This window comes from Pelophylax lessonae, assembly GCF_965119305.1.
Source record: "Pelophylax lessonae genome assembly, chromosome: 10".
NCBI lineage: Eukaryota > Metazoa > Chordata > Amphibia > Anura > Ranidae > Pelophylax > Pelophylax lessonae.
In genome coordinates this window covers 41,478,065-41,499,240 of record NC_138777.1, presented here as the reverse complement: position 1 = coordinate 41,499,240, position 21,176 = coordinate 41,478,065, and the positions used below count along the sequence as shown (strand labels likewise).

At 44.9% G+C, this 21,176-nt stretch overlaps 1 protein-coding gene and 1 long non-coding RNA gene across 2 annotated transcripts in view; both read left to right on the top strand.

The window, feature by feature from the left end:
• Positions 1–17,083, top strand: part of LOC309565509 (bone morphogenetic protein 1 homolog) — a gene marked incomplete at both ends in the record, with an annotated part of 106,957 nt that extends 89,874 nt beyond the window's left edge. Inside the window, 2 exons of the mRNA XM_082270479.1 lie at positions 12,481–12,615; positions 16,464–17,083. Of these exons, the coding sequence (XP_082126605.1) occupies positions 12,481–12,615; positions 16,464–17,083 (755 nt within the window). The remainder of the gene's footprint in view (positions 1–12,480; positions 12,616–16,463) is intronic.
• LOC309565207 overlaps positions 1–21,176 on the top strand; it is a 1,884,446-nt gene that overhangs the window by 1,271,394 nt on the left and 591,876 nt on the right. The gene's annotated exons all lie outside the window — the stretch shown is intronic.

Genomic DNA, 21,176 nt, shown 5'->3' with positions numbered 1-21,176 from the left:
TTTTTGTTGCCCATCTCTGGATTCGTCCTATCTTACCAATATCTTTTTGTAAGTGAGGTCTCTAGAACTGGACACCGTATTCCAACTGAGATCTCACTAAAGATCTATATAGAGGAATGAGGACCTCCTTCCTCTTTCTGGGGACACCTCTAGTGATAACTAAAGATCTAGATAGGGTATTTAGCACCTCCTTTCTTCTCTGGGTCCATTATGCTTGAAGTGCTTCTGTTTTGTTTGAGCTTCAGGCCCCTTTCAGATAGGTGGCCACGGCCAATGGATGCAGCTGCTCAGCGGTGAATCTGTCTGCTGATCCTGACAGAGCAGACACGGACATAGCCCGCTTTCCTCTATGAGCAGTCAGATGGAAGCGGACTACCTATCTGTTTCCATCCGACTGTCATCCAATCTGATCCTCCAGATGGATGGGGAACGGATCATCCATCTGTCTGATTTTAGCAGATAGGATCAGATCAGATGTCAACGAGTGTGTCCGTTGACAACCGCCAATCCATAGAGGCCAATAGATGGTCTGTTCAGGTCTGCCTAAAAATTTGACGGGCAGACCGATTGGGTAAAAGGGCCTTACAAGTAATTTCAGGATATATGATCATCTGGGATATATATATTTGTGCATCCGGCGCTGTGCATCCTGGGTCTGCTCTGCTGCTCACGTCACTGGTTGCTAGATGCCAATCGGGCTGGCCTTAGCAACCAGTGTGTGCAGTGCAGACTCGAGCCACCCACGGCCGCCGCCGGACTCCGGAGGGAGGGGAGGAATCAATAAGGGGGGGGGGCCCGGGCGGGCCGGCGGACAACGGAACGGGGGGCCCTAGACCACCAGGGAGTGGGAGGACATGCCACCAATCCATCGATCCATGTGGGGCTCCTGGGCAAGTGGGGCCCCCGGGCAACCGCCGGGTATGCCCAGTGGAAAAGACGGCCCTGCAATATGGTTACATTTAACGAAGGTTCAACATTTAGCAACTCACATGGTTGATGATTAAACCAGGCACATCTAAGTATGCAGGCATCCGGGGTAAAGCTGTCTACATAGACCATCCTCCACACCGCCAACAGCATCATCCCTTCCATGCTGTACCCCAAGCCTTAATTTCAGATTGCTCTACTGCTTGGTAGTCTTCATGGTCATGATTGCAGACTGACGGCGGTGAGAGCCGGCGATGCAGAGAATGGTCTATGTGGACAGCTTTACCCGGATGCCTGCATACTTAGATGTGCCTGTTTTAATCATCAACCATGTGAGTTGCTAAATGTTGAACCTTCATTAAATGTAACCATATTGCTACACTTAGAGGCGCCTCTCTTCTCTTTTATACACTGTAGCTCATGCTGGATTTTGCTTCTACTTCCCTTGTGGATGGACATTTTATGGTTACACAACCTATCACATTGATATAATCTTTTTATAGTGACTATAAACTTAGAAATAAATGGTTGTGGAACGAATCATCTGAGTTTCCATTATTTCTTATGGGGAAATTCACTTTGATATAAGAGTGCTTTGGATTACAAGCATGTTTCCAGAATGAATTATGCTCGCAATCCAAGGTTTTACTGTACATTAGATATTTGACTACATTGATATTTGATTTGCACTGTTATGCATACTGGTTGATTTACTAAAACTGGAGAGTGCAAAATCTGGTAAAGCTGACTATGACCCTAAGAACACCATCCCTACATTCGAGCATGGAGATGGAAACATTATGCTTTGGGGCTGTTTCTCTGCTAAAGGTACAGGCCGACTTTGCCACATTGAGGGGCCAATGGACAGAGCCATGTATTGTAAAATCTTGGATGAGAACCTTCTTCCCTCAGCCAGAACAAGATGGGTCATGGATGGGTCTTTCAGCATGACAATGACCCAAAACATTCTGCCAAGGCAACCAAGTAGTGGCTCAAGAAGAAGCACATTAAGGTAATGGAGTGCCCTAGCCAGTCTACAGACCTTAATCCTATAGAAAATATATGGAGGGAGCCGAAATCTTAAGGATTTACAGAAGATCTGTAAAAAAGAGTGGACCAAAATCCCTCCTGAGAACCCGGTCGCCAACTACAAGAAACATCTCATCTCTGTGCTTGCCAACAAGGATTTCTCCACTAAGTACTAAGTCATGTTTTGCTTGGGGATCAAATACTTATTTTACTCACTGAACTGCAACTCAATTTATAACATTTGTTTTGTGTTTTTTTCTGGATTTTTGGTTGTTATTCTGTCTCTCTCATTTAAAATTTTAAAACCTATGATAAAAATGATAGACCCTTCATTCCTTTGTAAGTGGACAAACTTACAAAATCTGCAGGAGATCAAATAATTATTTTCCCCACTGTATATGCCATTAGAAGCTGTTCAATAAGTGCAAAAAATACCTGTCCACCCTGCCAGGAATTTAGAGATTTAAGCACAGAACACCTCCCTCTTATGTTATAAAGATGAGTAGAGGAGATGATGTTCTGTAGTCCTAACACACTTCCAGTCCCAGGTTGAAAAAGCTGCTTCTTCATAGATAGTACGATGTGTCGGCATTGTCACTCTGACAGGTAAACTTTAATCCTAAAAGTTAAACCCACCTAATCCCTGACCCCAGTTTTAACCCTGGCCCCTGAGGACGAGCATTGGCTGGAAATGCGTTGGGCGGAGATGCTCACGTGACGTCACGCCGCCGCGGCCGATTGCGGCTCGTGGTGGCATTCCAAATGTGAGTGGCTTTATTTGCTTTTGTTTTTATATTGATGGTTATTTTAATAAATGATACCTTTTATTACACACTGGTCCATCTGGATGTTATAGAGAGAGGAGAGAGTGTGAACCTATCCCTTCTACCTGAATGAGGCTGAGAACCCTGCCTAATCTACAGTGCCTTGCGAAAGTATTCGGCCCCCTTGAACTTTTCGACCTTTTGCCACATTTCAGGCTTCAAACATAGAGATATAAAACTGTAATTTTGTGTGAAGAATCAACAACAAGTGGGACACAATCATGAAGTGGAACAAAATTTATTGGATATTTCAAACTTTGTTAACAAATAAAAAACTGAAAAACTGGGCGTTCAAAATTATTCAGCCCTTTTACTTTCAGTGCAGCAAACTCTCTCCAGAAGTTCAGTGAGGATCTCTGAATGATCCAATGTTGACCTAAATGACTAATGATGATAAATAGAATCCACCTGTGTGTAATCAAGTCTCCGTATAAATGCACCTGCACTGTGATAGTCTCAGAGGTCCGTTTAAAGCGCAGAGAGCATAAGGAACACACCAGGCAGGTCCAAGATACTGTTGTGGAGAAGTTTAAAGCTGGATTTGATTACAAAAAGATTTCCCAAGCTTTAAACATCCCAAGGAGCACTGTGCAAGCGATAATATTGAAATGGAAGGAGTATCAGACCACTGCAAATCTACGAAGACCTGGCCGTCCCCCTAAACTTTCAGCTCATACAAGGAGAAGACTGAACAGAGATGCAGCCAAGAGGCCCATGATCACTCTGGATGGACTGTAGAGATCTACAGCTGAGGTGGGAGACTCTGTCCATAGGACAACATTCAGTCGTATACTGCCCAAATCTGGCCTTTATGGAAGAGTGGCAAGAAGAAAGCCGTTTCTTAAAGATATCCATAAAAAGTGTTGTTTAAAGTTTGCCACAAGCCACCTGGGAGACACACCAAACATGTGGAAGAAGGTGCTCTGGTCAGATGAAACCAAAATCTAACTTTTTGGCAACAATGCAAAACGTTATGTTTGGCGTAAAAGCAACACAGCTCATCACCCTGAACACACCATCCCCACTGTCAAACATGGTGGTGGCAGCATCATGGTTTGGGCCTGCTTTTCTTCAGCAGGGACAGGGAAGATGGTTAAAATTGATGGGAAGATGGATGGAGCCAAATACAGGACCATTCTGGAAGAAAACCTGATAGAGTCTGCAAAAGACCTGAGACTGGGACGGAGATTTGTCTTCCAACAAAGCAATGATCCAAAACATAGAGCAAAATCTACGATGGAATAGTTCACAAATAAACATATCCAGGTGTTAGAATGGCCAAGTCAAAGTCCAGACCTGAATCCAATCGAGAATCTGTGGAAAGAACTGAAAACCGCTGTTCACAAACGCTCTCCATCGAACCTCACTGAGCTCGAGCTGTTTTGCAAGGAGAAATGGGCAAAAACTCTCTCTCGATGTGCAAAACTGATAGAGACATACCCCAAGCGACTTACAGCTGTAATCGCAGCAAAAGGTGGCGCTACAAAGTATTAACTTAAGGGGGCTGAATAATTTTGCACGCCCAATTTTTCAGTTTTTTATTTGTTAAAAAAGTTTGAAATATCCAATAAATTTCGTTCCACTTCATGATTGTGTCCCACTTGTTGTTGATTCTTCACAAAAAATTACAGTTTTATATCTTTATGTGTGAAGCCTGAAATGTGGCAAAAGGTCGAAAAGTTCAAGGGGGCCAAATACTTTTGCAAGGCACTGTATCTGGATGTTATACAGAAAGAGTGAAAACTTGTCCTTTCTACCATACTGAGGCTGGGAACCCTGGGGTGGAGACACCATTTATGGAATGCCAGTGTGTGGATGATTGACCTTTTACAAGCTAGCATCTGGTAAATTTGCATTGCATGTGGAGCGAAGGAGTGAAGCACTACAAGTTTGTGTTAACCATCACCGGCGCTCCTCCCCTGTCTGCTGTGCAATGGTTTAATGACATACTGCACCATGATGTTTTTACATTGTCACTCCTATTTCCATGTATCACTTTGTGGAAGGAACATCCATGAACTTTACAAGCCCCCTTCTCTCCCCCCTTTTTTCAGGAGAGGGTTACGGTACTTTTACTGAACCTAGCTATTTTTGGGATGTCTTCATAAGTGACTTCTCTGCATTCCAAGGATTAAGAAACTTATGCTGGATTTTAAGGTTTCATGCCAGATCTTATTATCTGGTTATTTATAATTATATTTTAGTTTTTAGCGCTGCAATTGAATATTATTTTTGAAATATAACATTTGTTATTTGGAAATATAATTTTAAAAAAGTTTTACGATATATATATATATATATATATAAATATTATAATATTAAAAATTCATATATTATTATTTTCTTTTATTTTGTATAACCAATAAATGTCCTAATGATTTTGCTTTGATGGGTATCGGCAGCATTTATAATACATTTTTGTCTAATTTCTCTCTCCTTAACCACTTGCCGACGATTTACGTCGGCAGTCAGCCCCTCACAGGCAAAGTGACGTAGTACTATGTCGCTAGCCTGTGAGGCTCTAGGGAGGGAGCGCGCGCCACTGGAGTCACGCTCCTGCTCCCGCTCGCTCACAGACCCCCTCGCGCGTGTGAGCGGCGGACTCGATGTCTGCCGGTCACTCACGATCGTCGGTTATGCCGGGAGAAAGGCAGGCGGCTAATGTAAACAAAGCCGCCTGTCATTCTCCCCTGTGTAACAGCACAGATCATACGGTCCTGCTATGTAGAACCGTAGATCTCTGCTGTTACATCACAAGCCACATCCAATCACAGTTAGAAGCATGCCCCTAGGGACCCTGCCAGTGTCATTTTTACAGTAAGGGCTCTTTCACACGGGCGTTCCTTTTTTTTTGCCCGATCAGGTCCTTTTTTTTTTTTTTGTAACGGACACGGATGACACTTGTGTCATCCGGTCCGTATGTCCGTTTTTCATCCCATCCGTTTGCGGATGAAAAACTGACATAATGCATGTCTATGTAAATACGGATGTCTGCGGATGACACCACTGACATCCGTTTTTGCTTCAGTTCCGTTTTTTGAAAGGAAGAAAAAATAACAGTGCATATGTATAGCACTGATTACTGTAGTAATGTCATTGGTACCCCCAAAAGTGTCAAAAATGTCAGTCAAGGGTCCGATCTGTCTGCCGCAATGTCGCAGTCCCGCAAAAAAAAACGCAGATCGCCGCCATTACTCGTTAAAAAAAAAACAATAAAAATGACAAAAATCTTTCCCTTAGTTAGTAAACGCAATAACTTTTGTGCAAACCAATCAAAATACGCTTTTTGCGATTTTTTTTTTTTAACAAACATATGTAGCAGAAAACAAATTGGCCTAAAATGTTAAAAAATTTTTATTTTTACATTTTTTTGGGGGGAATTTCATATAAACAAATGTGAAAAATATTGTTATTTTTGCATAATTGTCGCTCTTTTTTTGTTTATAGCGCATGATCAAAAAATCGCACAGGTGATCAAATACCACCAAAAGAAAGCTCTGTTTGTGGGGAAAAAAAGGACATCAATTTCATTTGGGTACAGCGTCGCACGACCGCGCATTTGTCCGTTTAAGTCACACAGTGCCGAATCGCAAAATACCCCCTGGTCAGGAAGGGGCTAAAATCTTCCGGGGCTTAAGTGGTTAAAAAAATGCTAATGCAGAATCCCAATACTACAATACTGATCCTTGCCTCTGGCACTCTTCCCTTATCATGGCTCTAGGGTGGAACAAAGGGTGGAATTTACAAACGAAATACCATGTTCTTATTGGATAGCCTCAGTCCTTCTATATGTTTATAAACCAGCCTCACCCTATGGTCTGTTCTCTTACCTCTAGTGACTGAGACTAAAAGAAGACATGGCACCCCGTACTTTAATCCTCCTTACCTCTGCTTCATTGTGGTTCCTGGGACTGACAGTGCCGATTCCGGTAAGAGTCACACAATGGTTTGCATTCCATTCTAACTGTACATGCTCCTATATATCTACTAACTACTGTGTAGTCTGCTTGGATGCATATAAACAAATTCACTACTTTAGGTAGATCCTCATATTGCACAATTTTAGTATGTCTAAATGACATTGTGTTGTGTGGATTAGTTCTCATGCAGATATTTGTTCAATCGGAAACGTTAAACAAAATTGCATCATGGTGATTTGACTTGGCAGAGTCTAAATTGATCAAGAGCTCACTAGATTGAATAGAGGGTCTCTTGTTTGCGTGATTGTTTTAATTCATATTGTTGCACGTGTGGCGACCATTAGTTTTTGTTTCCATCTTAGGTGCATTGTCCACACTAATGCATATGATTTTCTTACAGACTGTCCAGCCGGGTAAGAGCTTTGGTAAGTATTAAAATATATCATATTATAATACTCTTACTGAATTTATGCATTTATTTTAAAAACTCTGTTCTGGAAGCAAATATAATAATAATATTAATACAGAAAATATATTAAAGCGGTTGTAAACCCTATTAAAAAAAAAAAAAAAAACCTGCAAGACAAAGGCATAATGAGCTAGTATGCATCGCATACTAGCCCATTATGTTTAACTTACCTTAAAACGAAGCCCCGACACGGACCCCCGGACATCGATGCGGGCGCTGCCATGATCCCTCGTCGTCTCTTCCGGGTTCGGCGGCTCCGGCGCGCTGATTGGCCGAAAGAGACGGCTCCAGCGCGCTGATTGGCCGGAGCCGCGATGACGTCACTCCCGCGCATGCGCGCGGGAGTGATTTTTCCGGCAAGCTCCCGGCAAGTTAATTGAAGGTCCCCCCGGACCTTCAGAGCGCATGCGCCGCTCACGCAAGCGGCTGCATGCACTGTAAATATCTCCTAAACCGTGCCGGTTTAGGAGATATTATTTGTACCTACAGGTAAGCCTTATTATAGGCTTACCTGTAGGTAAAAGTGTCAAAAAGCGGGATACAACCGCTTTAAAAAGTTTTACTTTCTCCTTCCCGCATCTCCAGCATCTATCTGTCTCTTGTGGGTACACTCTTCCATATCTTTTGGACCTGCGCAGAGATAAGGCCTTTTTGGTCGGGAGTAGGTGCTATAATTCAGACTTTTACAAATTTCAAGATTGAGGAGGATCCGGCTCTCCTCCTCCTCCACGTCTCCGAGATACCGATTAGAGATTATGAGAGATCTATTATCCTCCATTTGTTAGATGCAGCCAAAGCCTGTATACCATTATACTGGAAAAAAAGGTTTACTTGAGTAGGGCAGTGTTTAGTTTGCACTTACAAAGCTATGGTCCTGGGTTTAAGAATGTACAGTATGTTTTCCTCCTGTTAGTCCTGTCCCCCCCCCAACCCCCCAAAGAAAAAGTAAGGCATTGGCATCATACTTAAAGTATATGTTTACATTGTAAATATTTATCCAAATGCTAAAATTATATAAATTGTCCCTTTTTATCTAAAAAAATGTAGTGGTGTTTTTTTTTTTTTTAATACCTATTGATCTTGTCAGATTCTGCTCTCTCTTGGGCCTTCTTTAATAGCTCCCATTTCTGCAGAAATGGGGTCACCCTCCTAGTTACACTACCTACAGACAGCTGTGCTTTCCAATCTGTGCTGGTTCATTGACTGCTGCCTTCTCCATTTAACAGCTGAGACCAGAACTTCCTGTAATTGTAATAGAGTAAGGGCTAACATTTTCAATTCCTGTATACTGAATTTTGAAAATTAATTTCTCCAAAATGCTTATAGATACAGAGTTGGGTGTTTTTTTTTCTAATACTTTTACTGCTTGTTTGGGCTATGTGAATACTTTAGTTTGCATGTTCTGGGCACAGGTTCACTTTAACAGCCCCAAACTTTACCGGCCATATAAGCTTGTCTTTGGCTCACTTTCAATCACATTTTTTTAATCTGTGTTTGGTGTGTTATACGGATGAATGTTTTTGCCCTCATATGTTAAATATACCCACAGACATAAGAGAAAAGCTATTGTTAGGAAAAATAAAACTTTTTTTTTCCTTTAGCAGATGCTGAGGAAACTACCTTCCATAACGATGACTGGACCATTTCTGATCAAATAACACAAGCAAATAAAGGTAATGTCAAGGATACTTTCTAATCTCTTTTCCATACAAATATTCAACTGTTGGCTAATGTCTATGTCTTAACTCATCACTGCATAGGACTGATTCATTTGCACAGTAGGAAGAATGATAGCGCTGCAGTTGATGTGTTACCTTATTGCAGCCCGCAAAATTTTGACCCCTGCTTGCATTAGGCGAGTTGAAATAAGCTGAGGGCGAGTGTGGAGGCAAAAGGGAGAGGGGGAGAGGGAAGATTGGGGGGGGGGGGTGGCAGGCAGGGATGAACGGGAGCCAATTCTCCTCTCAACCTCCATCCACCCCCTCTCATTCTCTTAGTAGATCCTGGCATACAGCGGGAGTCGGCAAAGAAGTAGATGGAGAGGGGGCAGGGAGGGGGGGTTGGGCGGGAGCTGCCAAAGTTTACTTTTCCTGTTAACAAGCTGGGGATGGGTTGCTCAGACCGCCTAGCAACCGATCACCAGCTTGGTAATAGGAAAAGTTAACTTTGGCAGCGCCTGCTCCCCTGTCTAGTGTTGGGCTCCGCTGTAAGTCTCTCTGCATCCTAAATCAGTGAATGTGTCATTCATTGGTTTTATTTTTTAATGCTATATTTAATATAGCTTTAACATTTTTACTTAACCACTTAAGCCCCGGAAGATTTTACCCCCTTCCTGACCAGCCCCTATTTTGCAATTCGGCACTGCGTGACTTTAACGGACAATTGCGCGGTCGTGCGACGCTGTACCTAAACAAATTTGACGTCCTTTTTTCCCACAAACAGAGCTTTCTTTTGGTGGTATTTGATCACCTTTGCGAATTTTTGATCATGCGCTATAAACAAAAAAAGAGCATAAATTTTGAAAAAATAACACTATTTTTCACATCTTTGTATATGAAATTCCCCCCCCAAAAAATGTAAAAAATCTTGCGGCGGACAGATCGGACCCTTGACTGACATTTTTGACACTTTTGGGGGTACCAGTGACATTACTACAGTAATCAGTGCTATACATATGCACTGTTACTGTAAAAATGACACTGGCAGGGAAGGGGTTAACTTTATTGGAGAAGGAGGGGTTAAGTGTGTCCCTAGGGGCGTGTTTCTAACTGTGCAGGGATGAGGCTGTTCATGTAAAAGCAGAGATCTACGGTCCTACATAGCAGGACCGTTTGATCTCTGCTGTTGCACAAGGGAGAATGACAGGCGGCTTTGTTTACATTAGCCGCCTGCCTTTCTCCCTCTGTAACTGACGATCGCGAGTGACCGGCGGACATCGGGTCCGCCGGTCCCTTGCGCGGAGGTGTCCGTGAACGAGCGGGGGCGGGAGCGCGCCTCCGGCGGTGCGCGCTCGCCCCCTATTGGCTCACAGGCTAGTGACGTAGGCAGCAATGATGTGTGCAGTGATTATAATAGCCAATGATATTTTATCCTTATTTTATTTGAAATTTACTTGAAATTTTGAGTCCTGCCTTAAAGGACAAATTCCTGAATTTGCCCTAAAATTTCCCACTTCCTCCCTAGCCCCCTAATTTATCCTATGCTAAACCCCCCTTGCTCAAGTGCTTACTCATACCTTGGCAGCTTCCACACATGTGTGTGTTTGTGTGTATGTATCTCATAAATATATACAATTTGCAACATATAGCACCATAAAAAGCCTTCACAAAGAATTAAGCTTGCATAGATGTCAACCTATCGGCTGCAAGTGTTAAATATTATCTATTCACATTAAGGACCAGTTCATACCACATGCAGTCCATTGCGTTCTTTTTCTGCATCGAAAACGCATGGAAAGTAGGTTATATGGTCTCCGATGCCAAAGTTCACACCAGTGCTTGTAGTTCCAGTGCATTCCAGTTCCAGAAAAAAAGTAGAACATGTTGCATTTTTGCTGCATTGGATCGTACTGGAACACTGTACAACGCATCAAAAATGCACTGGAACGCACCTAAATGAACCAAAAAATGCACTGGAACACACATGTCCTTATTAAAGGTTAGGAAAAAAGAAGGGGGAAAAAATGCACTGGACTGCATCAAAAACGCAACACAAAGCACGCATGCAGAAAAGCACCTGGAATGCATCTAGACTGCGTTTCTATGGTGTGAACTGGCCCTCGGTATTTTATATTAACCTGTTTATAATGGGAATCATTTAATGGGGTGGATTTACTAGAATTGGAGAGTGACAAATCTGGTGCAGCTGTACATGGTAGCCAATCAGCTTCTAAATTCAGCTTGTTTAATTAACCACTTGCCTTCTGTGCACTTAAACCCCCTTCCCATCCAGACCAATTTTTAGCTTTCAGCGCTCTCACACTTTGAATGACAATTGCGCGGTCATGCTACACTGTACCCATATGAAATTTTTATCATTCTTTTCAAACAAATAGAGCTTTCGTTTGGTGGTATTTATATTTAATCATCTCTGTTTTTTTTATTTTTTACAAAAAAAAAGAAAAAAGACAGAAAATTTTGAAAAAAAAAAAGTTTTTCTTATTTTCTGCGAGTAAATTTTGAAAATAAATAAATTTTTCTCCTTCACTGATGTGCGCTGATGAGGCGGCACTGATGGGCACTGATAGGCTGCACTGATGGGCACTGATGAGGTGGCACTTATGGGCACTGATGAGGAGGTACTAATATGCCGCACTGATGAGCACTGATAGGCGGCACTGATAGGCGGCACTGATGAGCACTGATAGGCGGCACTGCTGGGCACTGAGAGGTGGCACTGCTGGGCACTGAGAGGCGGCACTGACGGGCGGCATTGATGGGCACTGAAGGTGGCACTGATGGGCACTGGCGGGTGGCACTGATTGACACTGACGGGTGGCACTGATGAGCACTGATGGGCGGCACTGATGGGCAGCACCATCAGTGCCCACACTCAGTGCCCATAGTGCTGCCAGTCAGTGTTCATCAGTGCCTAGATGAGCAAGCACTGATGGGCACTGACTGGCAGCACTATGGGCACTGATTGTGGGCACTGATGGGGGGCACTGATGGCGGGCACTGTGGGCATTGATGGTGGGCAGTTAGTGTGTTTAGTGTACCTTGTGTAATCAGGGCACTGGTGATCAGTGCCCTGATTACATTCTTCTGTGTCCCCGATGGCTGATCGGCTCTCCTCCTTCCTCACACTGCAGTCTCTGTATGAGGAAGGAGCGCTGGCGATGAGAGATGATCTCATATGTTTACATATGAGATCATCTCTCATTGCATGGGCCGATCACGTGGTGAATGGCCGCTGTGATTGGCCATTCACCACGATCTGTGATTGGCTGTGTCCAATGGACACGGCCGACACAGATTTTCCCCGATGCGTGCTCGCGGGAGCGCGTGGGGAGCCTGTTTCTGGGAGGTCGTTTAAAGACGGCCTCCCGAAAATGTGAGTCCGCGCTGCAGCCGTACTTCGGCTATAGTGCGGATGGGAGGAAGTTAAGCTTTAAAAAATTAAACCTGGAACCTGATTAGCTTCTTTGCACAGCTGCACCAGATTTTGCACTCTCCAGCTTTAGTAAATCAACCCAAATATGTATATATTTTTATACTGAGCATAAGAAACACAGAATACATTAAAAAATAAAACATTGTAGTTAGCCTCTAAACGATAAAAGTGATACATAAATTCTTGTTTATCCATTCAGATTCCCCTGTTTTTTTGAGCAATGATGACATCAGATTGAAGGCCAGCCGCAGTGCATTGATATGTGACAACTGTCAGTGGGGAAAATCAAAGAAAGGAATCGCTATCGTCCCCTACGTCATCTCCTCTGCTTATAGTAAGTTGGCTTGACTATTGATTGAACTATGAGATCTTTAATCACCTTGTGAGGGAAAGTTAATGTCACTTCCTGTGCCCCCACTGGAAACCGATGTCTATGGGGTAATTACACTCCCAGGAAGTGCAGGAAGTGAAGGTGGTTGTTCCATATACAGAACACAGCACAGCTTGTACTTGCAGAAAACAACGGGATGCAGGTAAGAAATTTGCATGATTCCCATACCAACACAGACAGTGCTGACAGGGGAATCCCTCCTGCCAAACAATTGTCTGGTGGGGTGGGGGGGTGGGTTGTGTGGTGGGTGAGGGAAGCCGTCCCCACCGGGAGAAGACAATGATTATTTCTTGCGGCTATAGGAGCCGCTAGCGATAATCACAAGTGAATCCGGCAGGCTGGTTGTTCCCAAGTTGATTGATCGATCAACTTGGTACATTTAGCCTGCCCACACACTATTCAAATCTCAGGTTTTGAAACCTCTATGGCTGGCTTTACTCTACTCTACACTAAAAAAAATGTATTAATCATTTTTGTCTGTGTTACTGTTGGAGGTTTCCACACTCCCTTCCTGTCTGGTGAAACAGTTGTCACCAACACAGTAAGCACTCTTTCGGACGGGTGGTAATGATATGGCAGCAGGCAGACACTCAGGAGATGCTACTGCCACCTCCCGATACCTGTGTTTTTTTTTTTTTTACTTTTTTTTTAAATTGCCAAACAGCTACTTTTATATATTGCCAGACTGCACAGTAAATACATAGCAAGAGCTTGGCTTATGGTTGCAGTGGGGCCCCATTGATTCGAGCAGCTTACAACCTCCTATAGACTTTTACTGGCTACCAACAGTGAGGCTGAATGGTGTGCCTTCCACCTGTACCAAATCATTGGGATCTCATGTACCGGGGCTAAATGCCCAGTGTGCAGAAGGCCTTATGTGTTCCCTAAAGTGTTCTTTTTACTTTATGCCTGTAAAGGTTTTACACCTATGCATCTGTATTTACTACATTTTTAGACTGCTTTGCAAAAGTACATTATGTTGTTCCTAGCAAAAGCTTTTATATGGGTAACAAAAAAAAGTTGGGGGCGGAATATCACGGACCAGCAGGTGGAACCCAGGGCCGGAGAGCAAGATGTGTTATTCCGGTGGGGGGGGGACACTAGCTAGCGGTGAGTTCCGGGCATTGTACTTTGCGCACCTTTCTGGGTTAGAGTCGGTAATAACCTTTCACTCACGGGCATTGATTATGTGACACTGTTGGGAGGGGGGACTGCTCCCTTTGGGGAAATAGGTTTATGCAGGGGTCTTCTTGAACTGTTAGTATACTCATGTTGCTCAGGATGCATAGTGCTTTAGGTTTTGGGTCCTCTTATCCCGGTGACACCTCCTCCTTCACCTCCTATTGGGAGTGTCCCACAGATGGGGGATCCTGCCACCGGTGCCTTTGTTTTGTTATATTGTTCATGGCAGTTAATCTTTTGTTTTTTCTAATTATTTAAGACTACTGCGTTTTGCGGACAGGGGGAGCTCTGGCCACAGTGCTCACCTTCCCCTGTGTCATTTTTTTTTTTAGGTCTTACCCCCCACTAGGCCTACACTCCGTCGTAGGTTTAGTCTCTTTAAGAGAGAATCCCGGGGTGTTACTCTTTGTCTCTCTTAGCTCTCTTCCCACCTTATCCTTACCTACCTTCCCCCTCCTCTCTCTTTGTTTCCTCTCGTTCCCCCCTTCCCTCTTTTGCATCTTATATTTCCCCTCCTTGCCTTTGATAGGGGCTTTGTACTACGCCTAGCCCTTTCTGCCGCTTTCCTCCTTCCCTCTCTTCTTCTCCTGCTCATTTTCACATTTTTCGGGGACTTAGGGGGCTGGTCCTTCCCCCTCCTCTTTCTCCCCCCCCCCCTCTCTCTCTTTGTGGTTTTCCCCTTCTTCCCCTCTCCTCCCTCACTGTCTCCTCTTCCGCTTCCTCTCTCTCACCCCAACCGTCCCCCTATCTCTACTCCCCATGGATCCCGTGCGGGTGACCTCGCTCAACGCCAGAGGGCTAAATGTGCCCGAAAAAAGACGTATGCTGCTGAGTGAGTTGAGACGCCTTCGCACTGATATCGCCTTTATACAAGAAACCCACTTTAAAGTAGGGGGCCTTCCCCTCCTCCAGAACAGATTCTTTCCGTGCACGTACCATGCTGCCAACTCTTTGACCAAATCTCTATCCTGATTTCGAATCGTCTTCCCTGGTCCCTCCTGGATCGTCGGGAGGATCCGAAGGGTGGATATCTATTTTTAAAAGGACACCTGGGGGATGTAAGGGTTACCCTCGCCTCAATTTATGCTCCTAATGTCCACCAAAAGGTCTTCCTCCGAAAATCCCTAACATCACTACTAGACTTCGCGGAAGGCAAACTCCTACTGGGGGGGGACCTCCCGCTTGACCCATCCTTGGACACCCCCACAGGTAATTCGTCGGTGCCACGAGGCACGCGTCGCCAGGTTCATGCCCTGCTCCACGAATTTCAACTGGTGGAAGTATGGCGTGTACTCAGGGCCGGTGCTTCCACTAGGCAAACTAGGCAGCCGCCTAGGGCGCATTGCCACCTAGGGGCGCAGCCATGAGTCTGCACTCTCTCTCCATCATGAATGATCCTTGTGAGCTGAGGGGAGGGGTGGCCGTGGGGGAGGAAGAAGGGACAGTGGAAGATGCCAGGTGTCTTGGGCAGTGCGGAACTACCAGGCCCTGGCTTTCCACCACTGTTAGGGGCCCCAAAGAGGCAGGAAGTGAGTCCACCAGCGTGCTGCCTGAATGATGATCCTCTTCGGCTGGAGCTGAGCGGCCTTAACCCCGGGCAGGAAGTGACTCTCTGCACTGAGCTGATGGGCAGCCATTAATTTCCCTGGGTCGGTATTAAGCAGGGAGCTGAGGAGAGCTGAACCTGAGCCAGAGCACGGCCCCGGAGGGCTGAACCTTTACTGGAGCAGAAGCGACGAGGCACTGGAAGGGTCTGAGGAGGTTGGCGATGAAATGGGTATGGAGCTCTCTGACTGCTGCTTTTCCCTCCACCAGGAGCTGTGGTGAGCACTGTGGTCCAGGAGAGGAGTGTCCTGGGAGAAGGAATCAGCAGGATCACAGTGAAGGAGGGCAGAGTGTGGGCCACTCTCTTCATACTGCCCAGTGAGTGTGCTCAGAACAGGGGATCAGGGTCCCTGGGTGTTACATGGAGCATCCTTGGTATGAAAGGGAATTGGAGTCATCAGGTGTGCCATGGGGAATCAGAGTCACCAGGTGTTACATGGGGGATAGGGGTCACCGGGTGTAACAGGGGTTCGGGGTCACCAGTTGAGCCATGAGGAATTGGGGTCCCTGGGTGTGCCATGGGGGAATGGGGTCCCCATATGTGACACAGAGAAAAATTAGGGTCCCCAGGTGTGACATGGAGGAACATTAGGATCCCCAGGTGTGACATAGAGGAACATTTGGGTCACTGGGTATGACAGCATGACATGGAGGAACACGGGGTCCCTGGGTGTGACATGGAGAAACATTGGGGTCAGTGGATATGACAGCATGACATGGAGGAATATTGGGGTACCAGGGTTTGACATGGAAAAACATCAGGGTCCCTGGGTGTGACATGGAGGGACATCAGGATCCCCGGGTGTGACATGGAGGAATATGGGGGTCACTAGGTATGAGAGCATAACATGGAGGAAGCATCAGATCAGGGTCACTGGGTATGGCATAGAGGAGTTTTTAACCATTTCCCTGTTTTTTTCTTTTTTGGGGGAGGGGGCCCAAGTAGCTGGTCTTGCCTAGGGCGTAAAATAGTCTAGCACCGGCCCTGCGTGTACTGCATGCAGGTGAGAGGGACTACTACACATTCTTCTCTAACCCACATCAGGCGTATTCCCGCATTGACCTGTTCCTGGTCCCCCACCGCCTCCTTCAGTCCACAGTGGAGGTGGAGATAGGCTCCAAAACCTATTGGTCAGACCACGCCCCGGTCAGGCTGACAGTTAATCTCAGTGGCATGCGCAGAGACTGGCATTGGAAACTGAACGAGGGCCTCTTTCAGGACCCTGGGGTGTTGGCAGATGTTTCTCAACACCTACAGACGTACTTTCAGCTCAATGCCACCCAGAACAGTGACCCAGGAGTGGTCTGGGAAGCCCACAAGTCCGTGATTAGAGGGATCCTTATCAGTCACGGGACATGGATTAAATGGGAGAGGGAGGCGCGCTTGAACAAACTACTGGCGGAGGTATCGATCTTGGAAGAACATCATAAACAGAGACCAGACCCTGAGGTTGGGTCTCAGCTGGCTGGTCTTAGGGATCAGATCGCAGACCTTCTACGCTACAGAGCCAAGGCGGCCCTTCAGTGCTGTAAGAAGGTCACCTACGAGTCTGGAGATAAATGTGGGAAGGTCTTGGCCAGAGCCCTTAGGGCTCCGCAAGCCTCCTCGTATTCCCTTACCTAGTTGACAACAGAGGTTCCAAATTACATCTTCCCAAAGACATTTTGCGATGCTTTGGTGCCTTTTATTCCCGTCTTTACGGTCTGCCTCGACAACAATCTCACATGTTGTCTCTAACAGCTTACCTAGACTCTATTAATATTCCACGCCTCTCGTCCCCAGAAAGGGAAGATCTAGAATCTCTCTTTACTCAGGAAAAGCTTTCCGCGATCATCGCTTCTGCGAAGAAGGGAAAGGCACCTGGGCCGGACAGCTTTACGGTGCTATACTACCAAACGCTCCACACCCTCCTTGTACCTCCGATGCTTCAACTCTTCAATACAGTGGGTCTTACCTCTTTGTTCCTTGAGGATACCTTGAGTGCCCACATTTCTGTAATTGCCAAAGAAGGGAAGGACCCTACGGTGTGCAGTAGCTACCGCCCGATATCCTTGCTTAATGCAGATCTCAAGTTCTTTACCAAACTTCTGGCCCTCCGTCTTCAATCCCATCTTCTGCGAAGAAGGGAAAGGCACCTGGGCCGGACGGCTTTATGGTGCTATACTACCAAACGCTCCACACCCTCCTGGTACCTCCGATGCTTCAACTCTTCAATACAGTGGGTCTTACTTCTTTGTTCCGTGAGGATACCTTGAGTGCCCACATTTCTGTTATTGACAAAGAAGGGAAGGACCCTACGGTGTGCAGTAGCTACCGCCCGATATCCTTGCTAAATGCAGATCTCAAGTTCTTTACCAAACTTCTGGCCCTCCGTCTTCAATCCCATGTTCCTGATCTGGTTCACCTGGATCAGGTGGGATTCGTCCCCACGCGAGAAGCTAGAGACAACACAACCAAGGTCATCAACTTGATCCATCTTGCCAGACGCTCCGACACACCAGCAATCTTCCTGAGTACCGACGCAGAGAAGGCGTTTGATAGGGTCAGCTGGCTGTATATGTTTGAGGTGCTGCGTCGCTTTGGCTTGGCCAGCAGAAGAGGAACTGGATATCGAGTGTCTATACCAAACCCGGAGCAAGAGTGAAAGCAAATGGGGTCCTCTCGGACCCGATTCGTATTTCCAATGGGACGCGTCAGGGTTGCCCACTCTCACTGCTGCTATTTGCACTTTCAATGGAACCCTTCTTGGCGAAGATCCACTCAAGCCCAGATATTTCTGGGATCTCAGTGGGAGCTGCCACATACAAGATTTTGGCTTACGCCGATGACCTACTGTTTTCCCTCTCACAACCCCTGATACCTCTGCCCTGTCTCCTGAAGGAATTTGAACTATTTGGCACATTATCTAATCTGAAAATCAACTTCTCCAAGTCGGAGATCATGGGGGTGGCGCTATCGCCGGAATTACAAGACCTGCTGTCTCACAACTTTCCCTTTAAGTGGGCAACGGTTGGCTTGAGATACCTGGGTACTTGGCTGTGTGTTTTTGTTGGTACCTCAGGCCACAGGGGGGTGGGACTTTAATGGCAAGTAAATTTTTATACCAGATATAAATCATAAAATATTAGAAATTTATTTGAAAAAGAAAGTATTTACATAGAATTATACTCAAGAAGTATATGCATTCATTGTGCTGGGTTATAGACCCCGATTGAATGAGTGAGAAGAGCAGAAGGTATTGTGACATGTGTCATATGGTGACATAATGTTTGAATATTTAACTCTGTTTTTCCATGCTCGTAGGCTTGGAATTTAGTCAGAGAGGATTCCTGGTGCGTATCCTACGCATTTCGGCTTATAGAAAGCCTTTGTCAAGGATTATACATTTATTGTCACCGTTTCTGTAACAGTAAAGATACAATAAATTAATTATTTTGATATACCCAGGATTAACCGTTGGTTTATAAGGATTATAAATATACATACATTTTTTGTGTTCAGTCCATGTATAGTTTGTTTGCCTTCATTAAGCAGCGAGAACCTTATGGGTGCATCCAGTGATGGTATATGACTAGGTGTTAAGAGCAGAGAAAAATGGTAAGTATAGGTATAAAGAGTACCAATAGTAATATGGTATATATATATATATTTAAAGAGGGTATCTAACTTACAGTAATATTTGTTATACTGACAAATTAGAGCAACCGGGATTAGTTAATGCTCAGGGAGGATAATTCCTGGATACCTTTTAGCATCCCATCTCAGCCTGCAGGGCATATATGGAGAGGGGTATCTTATCCGTCCGTTAGTAAAAATGTGATGAAAAAACCCTTCAATATAAATAAATAAATAAATAAATAAATAAATAAGCAAATCAAATGATGCGAATCGTTGTTCAAAAATGTATTTTGTATGTTGTAGTTAGGTTTGGAAAAACTTACATTTGTGGGGTGTTTCAAAATGGACAGCAGCTCCTTGGTCCTTTCTTCTCCCTCTCTGCGAGGGAAGTGAGGTTGGGCGGCGGTTCACCAGCCTTTTATGCCGGTCCGCGCATGCGCATTAAGCGCCGCATGTCTCAGCATGTGACGTCCGTCACGCGGCTATGTCTCTTCAGCGCACACGCCGGCTAGCGGCGCGCGCATCCGAGTAAGCCATCTGGGTTTTTGTTACGGCCGCCGACACCAGGAGGAGTGAGTACTGGTCCCTGAAGGGGATCGAAGAGGAGGATGTTTAGAGCTCTTATGTACTCAAAACAAAAGCCCCTGTCATTGGGGCAGGGGCTTTCCGTGCCGGGTGCTTGTTGATCTGGCATAGGGCTATACATATGGAGAACTTAAATACATCAGTATATAACACATCTAAAGTGAATCAAGAGGAGTAATCAAACAGTAATAAATATACAGTATATATATAAGGAGGTTTTGACGGTAGTACTAATATTTAGGAAAGCAGGGGGGAGAGATTATTTGAAAGCCTCATACAGATGTAATAATTTGGGAGATATGAAACCTCCATATGATGGGATTTATTTGGATGGGGCAAATATACAGGCTGCCTTCATTTATAAAGGCTCTGTAAGTAGGGATTTATTGGGGTCACAATACGTGGATATGTTGTATTATTTATATAGGATATTCTGTATATGTATATATATATATATATATATATATATATATATATATATATATATATATATTTATACACAGATATACATACACATAGTATTTTTAATGTGAACATAGGTTTTTGGATTATGGCCTAATACAGCTGGTAGGCAAGTTGCACTTTACATATCAAAAGACCTGAGGAGTTACTAGCAGGGGGGAGTCGTAAAATGTAGATTGACCTGACAAAAGGTATTTATTGATGGTATCTTGAGGGGAAATGGAGGATTGTTTACCTGGTAAACATTACAAGTGGAGTCTTTTCACAGTGAGATCAAAGAGTATTTTGGGTTGACCTAGTAGATGCCCTCCCCCCCCCCAGTGTCACACTGGTTTTTCAGAAAGTCTCAATAAATGCTTTTTTGCTGAAGTCTCAATAAATGCATCTCTCTGGAAGAACTGGGTCGTTGCAAGAATAACTCGCATTATAGTAATAATTAATTAATACTACCGCTACGATTATATCACTACACACAGGGCATTTTCCGAGCCTCAACGACGTAACATTGTCAGATTCTCCCTCAAATCCTCTATATGCATAGGCATTCAGGAATCTAACTACAAGATTCTAACTCATTGGTACTATACCCCGGATAGACTTAGTCACATCTTCCCTGAGGCTTCTGACAGATGCTGGCGATGCCAAGGAGAAAAATGAACACTATCTCACATCTTTTGGAGCTGTCCTGTGCTTCGGGACTTCTGGACCGAGGTGCGCAGGAATACCCAGATGATGACGGAACATGTAATCCCAGATGATCCGGCATTTTTCTTACTACATTGCTCAGGTATGGCCCCGAGACGATACAAACGCTCTGTGATTAGACACCTCACAGATGCTGCAAAGTCGTGTATTAGCCTCTGTTGGAAGACCATGGCCCCTCTGACGACCTCCTTGTGGCTACGAAGAGTGAAGTGGATCAATGACTTGGAGGACTTGGTACTCACGGCACAGGGAAGAAAAGAACAGTATTCTAAAACGTGGGCTTGTTGGAATACGTTCATACTCTTAGACGAGGGGCAGGCTCTGAACGCTCCCCTTGCTTAACTTA